Source organism: Lingula anatina, chromosome 1 (genome assembly GCF_051362555.1).
Source record: "Lingula anatina isolate TDL-2025a chromosome 1, LinAna3.0, whole genome shotgun sequence".
NCBI lineage: Eukaryota > Metazoa > Brachiopoda > Lingulata > Lingulida > Lingulidae > Lingula > Lingula anatina.
The window spans coordinates 35,492,176-35,510,684 of NC_141767.1; the positions used below are offsets into that span (position 1 = coordinate 35,492,176).

Genomic DNA, 18,509 nt, shown 5'->3' on the forward strand with positions numbered 1-18,509 from the left:
AAATGAAAGAATTTGAAGCACATTATTTGTCTTGCTTCACATTTTATATAGTGTTCTTAAAGAGAATACAAAATGGTTTGCGGTTATTTGTGTATTCTAGAATTTACCAATCTGTTATAGTTTTTTAAATTACTGTTGTTTGATATCTTACATTGTTTTCTGATGACATTTAACCCTAATTGTGACAAAAGTCACTAATAAAGCAATTATTGTCTTGTTGCAGAAGTGGGTTAGCTTTTATCCAATAAATTGTGTTTATTTATAGAGTGACTCAACAAATCTAATTATTGATGCACTAATTCTCTTATTTCAGAAATGCCTGCAATTCCAGCTGGATGAAACTGTGTGGTCAGCAAAACAAAGGGTTTTGGCCACAGTGGGCAAGGTAAATGTCAAATATTTCTGTCCTGTGAATTCTTAGCCCATTGCTGATGGCAGTTTATCTGGTCTTACAATTTTTTTTTCAAATTTGGCTGGAAAGTTGGAAATGCTGTTGGCTTATGGTCCCCATGTTTTATTCAGTTAGTTTGTTAATTTGGTCAGAGATGATAAATTTGTTTTTGTCATTTTAAGATGTTTGTTTTTCTGCTCAATTAAAACAAGAAAGATGAGCTGTACCTGGAAAATTTAGATAATACAAAGAGAGGTGACTGATGGCTTTTCTAAAAGTTCTAAGGCTTGACATCTCATTTGGTTAATGATGGAAGACATATTGCCCTTTAGATTTTCTGTATCATAGTCAAGTTGAAAATGGGTCATCAGTTAAAAAATGACAGGTTGGTCTCAGGGGGGGTGTTATATGGTAATTATTTGAAATTTTCAAATGCCCCACTCATTCCAATATTTAACTTTTCTTGATTTATCATCTTAAAACTATTTAGCATGAAGCCTGCTAACTTTTAAAAAAAATATTGTATCAACAATTTTGAGCATTATGAACAAAACCCTGTTGGGGAGAAAATTATAAATTAGTTCTGTTTGTCTTTAATCAGAAATTACCGTATTAGTGGCAAAATAATGGACTTACTCTTGGAAAACAGCTGATAATTGGAAATAGAATCAGAATTAGACAAAAACTAACACAATATAAATGGTAATTCATAATGAATCACTGTTTGCAGTTAATTGTCTCTGAGTATTGTTGTCCCTGTTGTTGGCTTGACTTGCAATGTAGTCTTTGGTGCTGTAGTCAAAAATGCAGCTTCACTGCCAGCCTAATCAATTGCCCTGAGATTTCTTTAATGGAAACTTCTCACACTCTGTATTGATTCTTGCACAGACAGAATCAAATAGCTTGAGTAGATTTCTAATTTGGCCAATTTAAGTAGTGTGGTTAGTATAATGGCAGGCCTTATAAGTTCATTTGATTTGGGGTTCAGTCTCGGAGGTTTATAGTGACAATTAAGTCTATTTTGAAACTGCTATTCAAATCCAATGAAAGGAATTTATAGATTGAGACTATTTTTAAAAATTAAAATTATTTGTGTTCAACAAAAGTTTATTTGTTGCTCTAAGTAACTATACATGTACATTTGACAAATCAAATTTAGCTAAATTTCAAATGGATGTTATTTCCACAAATCACTATACATTTGTATAAACAAACGACATGTACATTTCTTAGCATATACATAGTAGTTTATAATGTCTAAATCACAGTTTAAAAGCTGTCTTTATTTGTTTGCTTTACAGGATTTGAAGGATGGGTTGAACTATGGCCTGTACTGCCCTCCCATGAATGGGCGGGCAGGAAAGTTTTTGGATGAGGAAAGATTGCTGCGAGACTACCCTCTGCCTGGACCAATAGGATTCTTAGAGGTAGGAAGGAAATATTTTGATGTCTGTTGCAGATAGTTCTTTGAGCTATACTTTGATACAGGTGGTGTTTGTCTGAAACGAGTGACTGGAAATCATATTTGAGGTTAATGCTAGAATGCTGTATACCACTGGGTAAATTTGATATATGTGTTCATGTAAGTAATTTTGCCTATAGCCCCTCTCAGAGCAAAGCCCACCTACAAGATCCCTAAATCTACCCATCTCTGTTCTGAGTTTTTCTCTACAGTTAGTTTAGATGATGTTAATCCTTAAAGAAATAAAGATTAAGAAACAATATAAATGATACACTTATCCACAAAAGCAGTTTTTAGTTCAAATTTATGTTATAGAACTTGTGTTCAGACATTTCATTTGAATTTGTTTTATAAATCACTATTTTTACCAATGTGTTTTTTTTTTCTTTCAGTTTAAATGTAAGAGAAGAGTGTACAAGTTGATGCAAATAAACTACACCAAGATCAAAAAGATCCACACAAAGGTAGACATAACTTTGAATTCATTTTTTAGTCGTGAAAATTATCTTGTGCAATTTTCTGAAGAACATTTACTTATATACTTAAATATGTTCTGAAAGGCCAAGAAAAAAGTTTTACAGTAGTAGACTGACAGACTAATCACAAGTTATTTGTAGCAAAATTAAATTTTTATCAACATCTGTGCAGCATGCGGTCAGTGAAGTTAATTTTTAGAAAAAAAGTGCTTGAATATTTATAGAAATGTGGTAGCACTGAATGATTATTGAAATATTTCCTGTATGTTTAATTGTTTACTTATTAATTTTTGTGCAGGCTAACTTAAAGCAGTTCCTGGATCATGTGAAACATGGACATGTGAACAAAGTGAACAAATGTCTTCTCAAGGGGCTGGACCCCAATTTTTATGACTCGGAATCTGGAGGTATGTGTGCGGTGAAACTGAGTGAAGCAATCCTGTAGTTTGTTTGTAACAGATCCATGTGCTTTTACATGTTAGATAGCAAATTGGGTGTATGACATCATGCAGAGAATATAGCAGGTCTTTTTCCATGAAATACCTAACAACCACTGTAAAGGTATTCTTCTTATCTATGCAACTTTCAAGGACTATTGATTCCTTCTCCAGTTGGGCTAAACAGTGTAACTATTCATGGACTGTCTATCAAAACATTCATTGTGTCTTAAAAACTGGAATGGACTGGAAAAATCATCAGCTAGCGCCATTAATATCAGCTCTATTAGATCTGTATTATTAGTGTGTGTGTGTGTGTGTGAGAGAGTGTGTGTTCATAATTAGAGAGAGGAACATAAATTATCCTAAGCACCCACTCTTACCTTAAAGTCACAAAAGCATGTGTTTAATCATTATATGAATATTAAGGTATCATTGGATCTAGACCAGATTATCCTTTAACCCAACATTGTTTTATGACTTACCCATTACTATTGATATTTAAAACACCATGCAGGTGCTGTTACCTAAACTTATTCAATACCAGGATTGTCTTGCATCATAACTCCATGAGTAATCAGCAGTCACGCAATTTTAATTAATAAAGAAACACATTACTGGTGAAACATATGGTATTGACTTTCATTACGCTACTAATTGGTGTATCGTAAAAAAAAAAAAAATGCAGAGGTTTTATCTCCTTGTTTTAAATTGTAACAAAGTGTTGCCTCTGTAAAAATTTTAAAAAATGTTTGTATGTATAAAATGCATATTTGATATTAACAAAGCGTATGTTGGGCAGTATGTGCAATCCGAAAATACTTAATATACATGCCATTCTTATCTATCTTAGCTCTGTAAAAACATTATTAGAGATTAAGAGCTCATAAGTTTATTCCAATAAAATTTCTTTCAGAAACGCCTCTCACCGTGGCCACGTCCATTTCCAAGCCTCGTGACATGATCCTGTCTCTGGTTAATGGTGGAGCTCACCTTGACTTTCGCAATAAGAGAAGTCTCACACCCCTCCACATGGCTTCTATAAAAGGAAACTTGGAAGCAATTAAGGTATCATCTGAAATTTATTTTAATGCACCAAAAGGTACAACTTTTAAGTATATATTACTTATTAGTTGTACTCTTGGCCTGTAGGTCTAATATACTGAATAAATGAACTTGAATACTTTGGTAATAGAAAAAAGTATTTGACATATTTGTTATGATATGGTTTGGTATGTTATAATATAATATAATGTAATATTATGTAATTGAGTGTAAAAATATGATATGATATGATATGATACAATACGATACGATACGATACGATATGTGAAAAGTGTCACCTTGTTTAACCTCCTATATGCACAGTAAGCAGGGCTGGGATATGCTTTGTAACACTTTGATTATTTCCTTGGTGGCTCGTGGCACAGCTGTCTCTGGCAGATGTGAGGTGATACCTGTCACATAATAATCCTGGAAAATTGATTATGTACATAAGAAGTGCATTATAGTATGATACCTTTTTATGAGACACGTAAAAGTATATTGAAAATAAGAATAATCTTATCTAGCTGAGCCAAGTTAGATTTGAGAACCAAGTGATATATATTCTGAAATAAAGTTTTGTTGTTAGACATGAGAGATATTATGTGAAATTGATAGAGCGTAATACATTATATACATAATACATACATAATACATATGGTACATTTTTATTAAAGAGAACCTTTTTGGTTAAAGGAAAAGCAAAACCTTGAAGTAATATTTCATGCATGTCTCATGAATGGCTACTAAAATATAATTATCATTTGCCAATACTGTAATTGTAGTAGAAAGTGTGTGGATGATATACAAAACTTCATTATAAAACAATCACAAAGCAAGATACAAAGTGAGGTTATTTTCATGTGAATGATATCAACTGCAGCTCATCCTGTAAATCTCAGATTAAATAATAATACCGTGTGTGTGGATTACTAAGATAACTCTATAGCACTAATTACTTCCTCAAGGAACTTAGCGGGAAATATTCTGCATTGATTTTCTATCATGTTTATGGAACAGAATATCTGTGTTAATATAGCATGTTTCCTCCTTACCCTTCTATCCAAGCTCAAGTTCCAGCATACTATGTTTATGTCCGAAAATCCACCCAAAATGCATCTTAATTTACAATAGAATAAGAATACAAATATTATACATATTAACTTATAATGCATATATATATATATGTAGGTCATGTTGGAACTGGGTGCCTCGGCCAACTACAAGGATGCCCATGGTCTGACCCCACTGTACCATGCTGTGATGCATGATATCAACCCAGTATGTGTGGAGACTCTGCTCAGGGACCATGCCACCATGGGGCTACAGGATGATAAAGGATGGACAGAAGTTCATCAGGTATGTTACCCCCCCCCCCCCCCCAATACCCCCCCACCCTCTTGCCCTATTACTCTGAATGGCCTTTTTTAGTGAGAAGATGGTGGGCCTTTCTGGTAGAATTTTTTCCCCAGAAAAATATTTTGTTAATGTTACTATAAAGTGTTGATTGAAAAGATAAAGTTATAATAAGAAATGAAATGTAAAATTTTAAAGTAATTATCATGTGCATGGTATTGATTATCATTTTATTTGTCTAACATTTTATCCCCGGAAAGTTAAATCACGGGATATGATACACAAAATACTATTATGAGATTGAGTGTGCAAACAGAAGAATAGATTTTACTCCTCACTTATTTGAGATATACTATATCACATTGTTATTGAACTGGTCTAGAAATGCATTGATTTTTGTGGGCTTACAAGCTTTAGAATTATGTTTGGTCCCCTAGATTGCATCTGAATTTGATATATCAGATCTAAAACACTGTTTTTTAGTCTTTCTTATCCAGGCCCATAGCTAGGTGGTTTCGGGGGGTTCGACTGAACTACCATTTTTGCTGGGAAAAGGTTTCCTCAGGGTAAAAATTTGATCTATGTCCACTTTTTCAGTAAATAAACCCCTCCCTCCCCTTGAAATTGCTGGGTACAAGCCTGGTATATTTAATTTTTCCACCGTTAATGAGAATGTTACAGTTGGTTTTGATTCTGATATACATATTGGAAATGATATCCAGTGTCCTTATCTCCACCCTTCTTCTTTTGAAGTTTACATGTTGATTTTGTTTTGTCTCTACCAACATTTCCCCTGCTTTCACCTTGCTCACTGTTTTCACCTTTTTTTTTATCTCCCCAGGCTTGCTTTTATGGCCGAGTGCAGCACCTGGAGCACCTGTTGTTCTATGGAGCTGAGATGAACATGAAGAATAGTGGAGGCAACACACCACTGCATGTCTGTGCTCTCAACAACCAGGTAGATAAATAATAAATATGTAATTATTAAAAGTATGCTAGTGCATTTTTTTTTACTTATTTTATTTTTTGTCTAAATTATGTTTCTGTTGACTCTTATATCATATGTTTCATTGTTGATTATATCTTTGAAATCATCAAAACAATTTTTTCTCAAATTTTTTATGAAGGCAAATATTGAAAATTAATATGTTACAAAGTGAATAAAACCATCAGACTCTTAAGGAGCAAACAAGGAGAGAAAAAATGCCAACCATCCGACCAACCTGTACTCAAAACACTTCTTATGTTGCTTACTTTAAGCCCACATAATGTCTGCAGAAGTTTTTTATGCTCCAAGTAATAATTTAGCACCACTTACTGCAAGTCAGTAAATTACATAACCATAAATCATCCTCGTGCCCAACTGTTGGGTTACCTTGACATTTACACCTACACATTTCTCTAACCAGTGTTGGAGCTGACTTGCACACAGCAGTTTCTGAACCACACTGGTTTCCTATCAGCTTCAACCTACACTAGCTGTAGTTGATGTTGACTGTTTTTTACTCATTGGGGACTATATATATCAGGGGTGGATCCAGAGATATTTTCTGACAGTCTTCCAAATTATCTTTGTTGATCCATCCTCTATATTTGACTGTCTTCTGTCAGAAAAATTAGATGCCCGTCAATGTAAACTTAAAATTCTGACCTGGAAGTCCCAGAAGACGGTCTTCATCCACCCATGTATATTATGTTGTCTGTTCTGTTTGTAGAATATTGGTTACAATAACTTAAAGTTGATTGCTTGATCATGTTGTATGGATATGTGCAATGAGTAGAGTTGTCACTGTGCAAAATATCAAGTGGGTGTTGTAAACAAAAGGATGATTGCAATCAATGGAAGTTGGTTGCATGACCATACTGTATTAATGTTAAAGATGTTTAAGTAATCATGCTCAAATTTTTATCTAGGAGTTACTAACTGAAGGTTAATTGCAATTGCAAAATTGATTGATTCAACTGACTTTGAACTGTTGCATTGTGAGAATACTGATGGACAACCAGTTCAAACCTGGTTTGAAAGTGTAAAAACTTCTGTAAGCACCCCCAGAATCATACAGGTTGTTGAAGCCATCCACAAGGAATAAATCTTAACACACATTCAGTGATCCATAGCATACAGGCCTACACTCTTGCAGTGGTTCTCTTTGAAGCTAATGTTAAGGCTTTTAACAGTAACGCCTTAAAATGTTATGAGTGATATAAATCATTTATATGAGCTAAAACATTAAGTTTTTTTTGCCCCTTGTAGCAAGGGGAAAGAGTCAACTGTCAGCTTTGATGCTGATTAACTTTCTCACTCTTTCCCCTTCTGAAACTGTGCGCAAGATTTTAATGAGAAATACATTTGTTTTGACTTTTTTATTCCTTTATTAAATTTTTTTGTTACTCTGTCACACCATTTCTTTGGAAAATGTCTTTTATTGCAATTAGTCAAAAGGCAGATAGTGTTAAATACCCCCCTAGAAATAGAAAATAGAAGAATGTTGTGTGGAATTGTTTCAGACAGTCCATTATGATGTACATGTACAGGCCATCATAATAATGGGAAATTCCTATAAACCCTTCTCTGATGGCTTCCACAGATGTGACTTTATCAATGCCAAAGGCAATCAGATCGCTCAAATGTGCATTTGATGCCTATAAGGCATAGACTATGAGATTGGATTAAGATATAATATTCAGCTAATGTAAAATAAGACATGTTTGTTGATGGCCATAGGTATTTGTATGGAAGGTTGATTGGCAATTTATAAGAGCAATGTCATAAAAAAATTATATTTGTGCTTGTGTTGCCCCCTATTGGTGATTTGATGAATTAGAAAATGACTTAAGTTTGCTTTGTTTCCCAACAAGTTAATACTTTAAATTAGAGGATTTTGAAACATTGTTTAATCAATAATTTCACGTGCATGTTACATTAACGTCCTTTTACCTTGTCTTTCAACCTTGTTGCCTTTATATTCTAAATAGAAATAAAGCTGGCTCATTATTGGATGATTGATCATTGCTTTGATATATTTAGCAGTTTACTTTTTACCCTGTCTCAATTATGATTATGCTTCATCTGATTGTGAGCAGTAGAACCAAATTTCTTGTATGTCTATTTAAATTTCCTACACTGGCCAAAATATTTAAGATTTAAAGAGAAATAGCCTTTCATTTGTGCTTTTAGGGTTCATTTAGCAGAACTTGGTATTTGTACAGAAACCTTGTTCTAAGAAATGACTACATAATTCATATTGTCAAAGATTTATTGAAGGGAATCAATCTTTTTGTTGGTTTGATTTTCACCAAAGCAACAAGTCAACATTAAGAAAAAAAATGATATACATGCACACAGAAATACATTATAGAAAAAGAAAAAAAATACACCGTCAGTAGAAAGTAAGATTCTGTGTTCGAGCCTTTAAAGGTGCTGGACAAACTTTCCATCTTTATTTTCCTTGCATGGATGGTCAAAACAAACATATTATGTGTATTACGCTTGCACCAAAAACAAACTTAAAAGCAATCAAGTCTGGTGACTACAATGTTGGTTTTTAAGGTCAATATCCATTGAGTGCAGCTGTTTTGGTTATATCTGGGTAAGCATTAACTTTATGAACACAGTACAGGTTGATATTAGATTAAATTTTAAAAGCTATGTAGGAGGAATTAATGAGGCTTCATAGCTGAACACTGAATTGAATTCCAAAGGACAGAATACACGAGGCACTGCTCTTAAGGTAAAAACTTTCATACAGTGCAGCTTGACTAGTTTGAAGATACTTTCACCAGATGATGGCGATTGTTTATGACTAATGTACAGGTTGTACCTGACAAGGATTGCATATTTCTGGGTTTTTTAAGGTAGACTTCATCATATTAGTCTACTACATAATGTGCACAATCATGCAGGGAAATGCGTGCAACCATGCACACGTGCATGCATGTGAATGCAAAAGTAACATATGTCCTAGCATACAACTTTACACGCTCTTCAATCAAAGTGACTTTCAGAAATTCAGGTTCTATAGTACCACAGTGTTCTAGATAATATGTTTTTTTTTCTGGTTATTTTTCAGGAGTCTTGTGCCAGGGTTCTTCTGTTTAGGGGTGCCGATTCTCACGCAATTAACTTTGCAAACCAGACCCCATTTCAAGTGGCAATCATTGCTGGGAACTTTGACTTGGCTGAGGTGATCAAAAATTTTAAAGCTGAGGAAATAGGTATGTTGTAATTAATGAATTCTTGATTATGTGTTTATCATCTCTGTCATGCAGTACAGTACTAAAGTATTATTATTGAAAGATGCATTTTTATTGACTTATTTCAAGTTTTTATTATTAAATGTGTTGCCTTATGTTTTGAAGCTTGACTTGAAAAGAGTAATTACTCATTTAGTTTTTAGTTTGTTTATTGTAAAATTGCATTATGTTATGATTTTATTTCCAAAGTTCAAATTCTAAAGCAACACTCAATATCAGCCATAAAACTTGAAGCCCTAAAAAAAAATTGCCCCTTTACATAACAGTTATCAGACCATTGTATGACAAGGATCAAAATCCACATCAATTGTTAGCAGAAACAAAGATGAAGAAACAGCCTCCTCTGAAGTTTTAAACGGCATTAAAAAGGCTCAAAATCCACCTGAATTTTTTATATGACAAAAAAAGATCTCCACTTTGTACTCTAGTCACATGAAGTGAGCCCAAACTGGGATTAGCAAGCAAACAGCTCATAATTCATCCTTGTGATGATTCCTCTGCGCCATTTAAAGCCAATGTATACATATTAGAGCAGGATTTATGCTCATTTGGGATTCAACTTGAATATACCTTCTTTTACAACTTCATCATGGCTATCATGGCCCAGTAGGCCTGATTATCTATCAAGAAGATTGCATTCTGCAGTATTCTCTTAGATCTCGCAGTTGAAATATAGGTGGCAAAAGTTTCTCCTGGGATTTTCTTGTATAATGCATGTTATCAGGATTTCATATGCTACAAGCTGGTCAATTGCACAGATTGTGAAGGTCGAGTGAACCTGTGTTTTACCATATAATCAGTCCGGCAGATCTATCATTTTATTGGAAATGTTCATGTTTTGTGTGATGAAGGGAGGAACCAGTCTTTGAAGACATGCAAAATGCGGCGATATTACAGCTTGGGCTGATTTGAGGTCTTAACATACAAGCAGCACAGCAGAGAGAGGCTGGCAGTGAGTGGTTTGAAAGGATGCAGAAAAGTGAAAATTTTGTCCACTGAGTTGTTCATATAATGCTACCCTTGGACCTATTTGGCAGCAGATATTTGGAATGGTGTAGTTAATTATCACTATATATTTCAGTTCCCTTTCGAGAAACACCAACATTCAGTCAGCGAAGACGTGTGAGCGTGTCATCAATACAACTCCAGCAAAACTTGCTGCGAAGTCGCAGCGATCCACGTATGGATCTAACGTACCAGGACATGAACTCTCTGCGATCTAACTCATCACGTAATAGTTACTATAGTTTTCCTGTGTTTCCGTCCAGTTCTGTATCAGATGGGTCGAATCAGTCTGTGAGAAACCCTGATTCGATTAGTTTATCAAGTTGTTCAAACTCAGGTAAATACAACTGGTATAGCTTGTTGGCATGTGTTGAAGGAGAGGTTGGTATCTGTGGTGGGTGGCTTTTGTTGTAGCTTTGGTCCAGTAGAGAGGCGCTGGTTAAACTTGTGCTCACCTGTGTGACAGTGCTGGTGTCACAGCCTGCATAACCTGTAGAACTAACACATAAAATTTAGATCCTGCACGTGAATCTCTCTAGCACAGAAATTGGGGGCTGCATAATATCTATGCTGAAAAAATCACGTAGGACATACAGTATATGCATATTGTGTGCCACTTATAGTACATGTAGTCTGCAGAGCCTGTACTAGAGGTGTCAGTGTGAACCACCACAGGAGTCAAAGATAGCACACAGCCTTTTAGCACTAACACATAGGAAATAGACTAGACTACTCACACCTGAATACTGCTATTAAACTTGTTTTTTAATACACCTGATGCACCTTTCACACCTTTACCACAACTAATGCCTGCTTTGCACTAAAATAACCTGCTTATCTACTTATGGAATATTCTTCTCTATTTCACTTCCTTTTACTCCTGTTACTAGAGCCATAATCTACTGAAGAGCAATATCTTGTCCACATTAGCATTTTGGGGTATCACTTAGAAAAAAAGTGAAGCATTTATACACTAATAATTTTCAGTTCAGTTCAGTTCAGTTCCTTTTTACAGTTTATATAATGACATACTTTTTGTTCTCTTTTTTATTTTTTGAGTGTGATGAATTGTTTTTTGGTTGTTATTATTATAGACATTTTTGAAAGGTCACCCTTAGCTATTCTGGTATTACTTTTTTATTTATAGAAGGACTAGCCATTTTAATTTCTAAATCAAATAGCATGTTTTTTAGTGAAATTAACATGGTGAAATGACCAAAAATCCTCCCAAAATCTTATTTTACAGTTCCATAAGAAGTATATTCTTTCTAACATTATCTTGATAATTTTTTACCAATTTTTTTGTGCTTTGTAAATTATTTACAGCAGTGACTCAGTTTAATGAGTAATGTTTTAACACAGCATATAACTCCTGTGTGGTATGAAAACAATAGAATCCCTTTTTGAAATTTAGGTCAAGTTAACTTGAAAGAAAATAATACACGGTACTTTTGTCTTCATCCAGGTGCCTTACTTGATCTTGATTTACGTAATTTAACTGAAAATATATCACTCTGCCTTGTTGGTTTATTTCTCTTTTTTAATGTTTTGACTATGAATTTTGAAAGTTTGTATTCATCTTTGTTAGTAATTGTGCACAGATAATCCCTACAGTCCATGGATCTGTATTTTGTTATGACATTTTGAACTTTTTAAAGAATGTTGCTCTCTAGATAAATTGAGCTTCACAAATTGCTTTAGTTTAAGGATCAGGAATTTCTGCCAAATTTGCTTTCATGTGTGTGGGATTTTTGCTTAGAGTCTGTAATCTGACTTTTAAAGCAAAGAAAATTAAAGCTTACGGCGTGGGTGAATTTGTTTGCGATGCGTACATATGTTTAGAAAACTTGGAGAAAAAATATTTGAGATTTAAACAAGGCGGAGTGCATACATTTCCAGTACTGCAACCTGAAATAACAGGCATACTACTGATACTAATTACTGCTTCGTCCTTTTCCTCTCTCTATCTCTCTCTCCCAGGAAGTTCTTCTCCGTGCCAGAGACCCTATGCTGCCTTATCTGAGCGCACTTTTATTTGCGTCAAAAACCACACTGCTCAAACTGCTGCTGAGATTAATCTACGGAAAGGAGACTTTGTAGAAGGTGCAAGCATATTGTGATTGAGGCGGGGCTTTTTCCTTTGTCTTTATGTGATTTTTAGCTCTATTTATCAGTGAAATATTATCATTTGATCATGATTAACAGAGGGGCACTGTTTGATGTGTTTCATATCAGCAGGTGTGATTTGATTGTCAGATAACCTTGGGGTCAATTATTTGATAATAATCAACGTGATTGATTTCCTCGTGAGAAATTGATCAATGTTTCATAGACCTTTTTGTTATAGAAATATGTGGTTTTGTATGGGATTGATGTCTTACATGGGATTTCAAATCTGACTGTCATACCTCACACCGTTTTCTCCTGCTGCATGCTCACTGTTCTGCTGTGTTTAACTTCCGTTGTATATTTGTGGTTTTTCAAGTTTCAGGAATTGATTTTCCTATACATTTAGAATATCATTTTATGCTTATTTTCAGTGTTGTTTATTTCACATATCGATTACTTGCATGTTGTATATACATATATGTAATATCAAACTTTTGCATTCACTTTTAAATGCAGTTTCTCCATTTTGCTTTTATGACATAGTTTCAGTACCCATTGATTATTTATCTGATAAAATGTTCAATATTTATCAGTTTGCACCACATTGTCAAAGCTGTTATCAAATAACAGGCAGGTGAAGTTGGGCATAGCTGCCATTCAATAATATTACTGCCGTAAGCAGATTAATCTATTGTAAACTTTTGAATAGCTGTTCATTGATGCTGTTTGTTTGAGGAATTCTCCAAAAGGGTATACAAATATTATTTATGTGTGATTTTAATGTCCCAGATATTTATTTGAAGCATGACGTGCGTTTGTTACTAGTAACAGCAGTGCACAGCAAGTTAATTTATGCTTGCTTGCATGGGAGGATTTTTACTGTATTGTTACTATTCTATCTGAGTTCTGATGTGGTAGTGTATGGTTAAGTTACTTAGCTGGACACTGAATAGTTTTCAGACCACATGTAGAGTAGTAGGTTTGATGACTGTGTGAGAAGCTTGCGGACTTAAAATGGGGGGTTGCAAAACATGATGTCGGGTCACGATGTCCAGTATGACTGATCCCCGTGTCCACTACTTTATTCCAGTGGTCAGCGGAGGAGAACAGGGATACTGGGAAGGAAGGGCAGATGGACGGGAAGGGTGGTTCCCCAGCAATTGTGTAGAGGAGGTTCGCATGAGAAGGAAATCAGGTGAGTTTCTCCTGTCTGATCAGGTAATCATGATGTTTAGGGGAGCTTGGATGCTGAAAATTTCGGGAAAAAAGATTGAGGTGCATGTATTAGGCCAGCTTCTGTATAGAAGAGGTTTGTATGAAAAGTTAAACTGGTAAGTATTTTCTAGTATATAGTATGCTACAGCATACTGGTATATCGGAAAGATATGCTTTATGAAAGATGCTGGTAGGACAGAAAAGATGGGAAGGAGGTAGGATCTACAGGAATTATTTTCAGGAGACTTGTATGAATACCAATGTCAATAAGTATTTGTGCTGTAACTGTTTTGGTTTTGACGGTGGTTTTTTAATATCACTCCATTACCTGTACATGTATGGTACTTTGCCATCCCTTGGCTATCTGTAGAAATACTTAGTTATTTCCATTATTCCATAATTGGACTTATAGCATGCATGTTGGTATACCACACCTATGATTGTGTTTAAATCATTAACATTGATAATACATTGTATTGGTATAGGCTGCGTGGTCATTTGCTGTCCAAAGTATACAAGTGCATACAGTGAACGGTTATATAATTATCATGTATGTCAAGTGTAGTAAAATATTAATAAGCCATTGAAGCAAGGGTGGAAATGCTAAATAAAGTTCAATATAATGCCTGTATCCCAGTTGTCCATTGAAGAAGAGGAACTTTTGTCATATTTGTTGAATGGAAAATAATATCTCAACAAAAAGAATTTAAAAAGCAATTCTGAAGTTTTCACACAATTCTGATTTTAGTTCTGCCTTAACCTTATAAAATTATACAAAAAATACCTCTTATACATTCACATTGCAGACTCCATTACATGTCCTGTGTTTACATGATTAAGCATTGTATACAAATTATTATGGAGAACGAACTCTGCTGAAGTAGCTGTATACACAAGTGTTGTTTACTTGTTAAGTAGTCTGTTTACTTCTCAAAAGCTGTCCACAGACAGTACTAGACTTAAGCACCAACTTCAGTGCCTGTCATAAAACACACATATATCTTTATAGAACATTTTATCACCATGGATGATAGATTTCCATTCTTTTCCCATTTTTTGCTCACGAGGAAGCAGGTTAAAAATAGCTAGACATTTGTCAGTTTTAGTTAAACCCCGACTACTACTTCCCTGTTTATGTTAACAAAACAAATAAAACAAAGTACAAAGATTATATATATATATATATATATAGTTCAAGATAGCAGATGACAATTGTAACAGTATGAGCTCCTGCAGATTTTATTCGCAATTTCTTGAACTAAACTACAAGTCACATGACTGACCTTTCTTCAGTATGAACATGTATGCACTGTATCCGTATTTTCTTCATTTTCATTTAAACATTCACTCATTGGGATAATTTATGTTTTGAGAGCATGAAAAATATTCAGCGTTAAAACATATTTTTGCACATCTTTCAATGTTTTAGCATATATTTACATTATTTCTCTAGGTGGCACTGCAGGCTCAGTCCACAGTGGTGATGAAGATTCAGTTGTGATAAAGAGGCATACACTGTCAGCACTCATGAGTTCAGACAGGTAAGTCCTACAGAAAACACATTTCAGCTGTGATTTTTTTTTTTTTTTGTTTTTTTTTTTTTTTTTTTTTTTTTTTGTTTTTTTTTGTTTTTTGCAGTATACAGTCCTAGCACCTAGCACTAGCACTTATAGATTTTTATATCTAGTCAATTAGGAGAACTGGAAAAAATGTATTCTTTTTTTATCCACCTAGGTGCTGATGCTGTGTAGAAATATTTACGCTATGCATGATGATGCATAAAATTTATCTGGAATGATCACAGTAACATTTTAATGAGAGGGAAGCATAACATCAGGCAGGATGGGCTTGATTTATTTTTAGTGTTTGCACAGTTTGACAATTCACTATCAGGGGTCTGTGTACAAAAATAGAAGCTGCAGAAAATGGCATAATATTTGTGATGGGGAAATTTAATTGATGGCAGCATGCCAAGCAGGTTTGGTGTTTTAAAGATTCATTAGAATCCACAGCAGTGGTTTTTCACCCCGACATTCCTGACTAAATGGACTGAAATGAGTATTATCTAGGTTTGACTGGGCAGAGATCCAACTGCTACTTTAATATAGTTTAATATAGTTATAAATGCATATAATATGGTGGAAGCCTTACAGTGAAATGCCATTTACTATGTGGCAATTGCCACTGAAAGTTATTACAGATTCATCATTATTGAGAAAATGTGCTGAAGAAACCAATTAAGTGGCATTCGTGCATAACCTGACTTTGAAATTTTACCATAAGATAAATTCAGAATAATTCAATCTGAAAAAAAAGAAAACATTGTGTCATATTGATGTGCAGTTTTACTGCAATAAAAGTCCCTATAAAGCCATATGCTTTACCATAATGTTACTTTACCAAGGTCTTGCATGTGTTACATGCCAAGTCATGCAATGCAGTAGGGTTGCTGGAAAGACTCAATTCAACACAATAGGAGTGCACTCCTAACACAATCAATTCTCAACTGCCTCTAGAGATGCAACTACCAGCCAAGGATGAAGGTCTAGCTTGCATGTTTAGTTAAATTTGCTGACAGGGATTTTGTTTTTGCCATTAATCTTACAGCTGGCTAGTTGTTATGTCGACTTCAAAGGATTCCCCTTTTTCTGTGGAAAAGATGAAGTCATAAAAATAAGAAAGAGCATTATTTAATTGTAAAAGAAAATTGCTGCGTGAGTCTATGAAAGTATAGATCATTGCAGCCCCCCTAAAAAAAGTTTCTGCACTCTCCCCCACCCCACTCCCCACCCCCTTTTGTTCCATAAACAATATCACTATTGTATTGAAATCCAGGACTGACTTGAATATTAGAAATTGATTGAATAGTTTTACAAAAAATATCACCAGGATAGTAATGCTATAAATTATTTCCTATATACATGTTTTAGTGGTGTATCCGGTATTAAGAATAATGAATTAGTACAAATATGACAACAACTTAATTCAGTGTTGCAGGCCATATAATAGAAAATAATAATCTGATAGTAAAGCCTAGATTACATTTGAAATGCGATGCCTACAGGCTCCTTATGATTTAAAAAAGAAATAGTACGGAAAATTTCATCGCACGGCTCCCGTGTAAATTTAATCCAGACTTAAGACGTGGAGGAAAATGGGAACAAATATTTTAATTAACTGCAGATAATCATTCAGCTGTCAGTAGATATGCTTAGTCACAAAAGCTTTATGTAATGAGACACTGGCGAATTGGAAATCGGAGTAAATGTTATATGAAAATAACCAATTGATTTGACTTTGGAAATAAGTGATTGGTGAATAAGACCATTTTTATATTTGATGTGATTTGTAGGTAGGAAAAGTATTATGTAACTATTTTGATATTTTAAGAATTTGATCAGGAATTCAGAGACATTTACATTGTTACATTTGTCTTTCCTATTGGTGCTAATGCTTTTTGCTTCTCTATAATACAAGTTTTTTTTGCTAGTTTAAGGATGCTGTGAAGAATTGTGAAGGAGGCAATTTGAAAGTGTATAGACTTAAATAGCATTGGACATTGGCCCTTTACTTAATGAGCATTTCAGCCCTGAGAGATATTTACAGAATACTTTGTACTGCATTAATGAAGACATAAAATTGGAATGGTGTTTGGAGGATTTAGGACATGCAAAGCATTAAAATAGAGATTGTGTTGAGAAGATAAAGGTGCATGCCTCGGGTGGTCATTCTTTCCATTTCCTTTGTGGACCAATTTTATGCCCGCATAAGTGCCCCAAAGACCTCTCGCCACACAATGGGGCACAGTCTGCCTGCACATTCGTGTGTATCATAAATTATCTGACCACTGGCTCTGTACAAAGAGTGTACGGTCAGTTGTTGTTCTGGGAAGCTATTTTGTATTTTGTTGATTTAATCATGCAAAGAAAGTTAAGTTTTTTTTTTCTTGTTAAGTAGCAATGTTTTTTAGCAGCTGAGATGGTGTAGGTTTCTGTTTTGTTAGGAAAGTCATGTGGTAAAACAAATGATGCATGTTTTACATAGTTTTTGGAAATTCACTGATTAACTGATGAAATTAAAATAAACCTGGATGGGAAAGTTAATTAAAACACACCCTAAAACAAATTCCCAAAACAATTTGCATGGCCAAGTCATTGACCTGAAGTTGTAAGTTGTTATCAGATTGGAAAAAGAATATTCCCTATTTTTTAGCATAAGTGTCATCTATATGCATGTGATGTCAACTGATAATAACAAAGTAGTTATTCAGTACTTATAAATATAAAAACATCATATACTTCTTATTGTGACAGATTTATGGCTAAGGGCCACTTAACAGTAGATAACTTCCACCTAATTTCTGTGATGAATGAGATAAATCTGAAGAAAACAGTATCGCAGGTATCGCAGTCCACCCTCTTTTGTAGAGACTCAATCAGTTAGTCTGTTAATGTACCTGGCAGTGAAAAGAAATGACATGATGAAGTGTTTTGAATTTGCCCAAGGTTGTGCATCATACATCATGTTAATGTGTCTGCTTGATGCTGCTGCTTTACGTAATAATGCATTTAATAGCTCTGCCCAAATTATTGTTTGTCAAGTTAATGAAGAGGGTTGTTGCTTGTAACAAGTGTCACATTTTAACTGCATGGTCAATCTCATACAGATTTAGTTCTTTTACAATGTTATGCAAATTACAAAACAAAAATGCATCAGCTGCATTCTGGCCACTGATGATCTTTTGCAGTCAAACTGTCATG

At 34.4% G+C, this 18,509-nt stretch overlaps 1 protein-coding gene across 9 annotated transcripts in view; it reads left to right on the forward strand.

Annotated features, from left to right (window-relative positions):
- Positions 1-18,509, forward strand: part of LOC106171987 (uncharacterized) — a 68,018-nt gene that overhangs the window by 27,748 nt on the left and 21,761 nt on the right. For 7 of the 9 annotated variants that reach the window (XM_013552526.3, XM_086999888.1, XM_013552527.3 and 4 more), the window contains 12 exons: positions 314-385; positions 1,693-1,818; positions 2,246-2,317; positions 2,628-2,736; positions 3,683-3,834; positions 5,002-5,169; positions 6,008-6,124; positions 9,237-9,381; positions 10,502-10,762; positions 12,406-12,528; positions 13,625-13,729; positions 15,203-15,290. In XM_013552526.3, the coding sequence (XP_013407980.2) occupies positions 314-385; positions 1,693-1,818; positions 2,246-2,317; positions 2,628-2,736; positions 3,683-3,834; positions 5,002-5,169; positions 6,008-6,124; positions 9,237-9,381; positions 10,502-10,762; positions 12,406-12,528; positions 13,625-13,729; positions 15,203-15,290 (1,538 nt within the window). The remainder of the gene's footprint in view (positions 1-313; positions 386-1,692; positions 1,819-2,245; positions 2,318-2,627; positions 2,737-3,682; positions 3,835-5,001; positions 5,170-6,007; positions 6,125-9,236; positions 9,382-10,501; positions 10,763-12,405; positions 12,529-13,624; positions 13,730-15,202; positions 15,291-18,509) is intronic. The other 2 variants (XM_013552548.2, XM_013552549.2) reach the window with 2 other exon arrangements.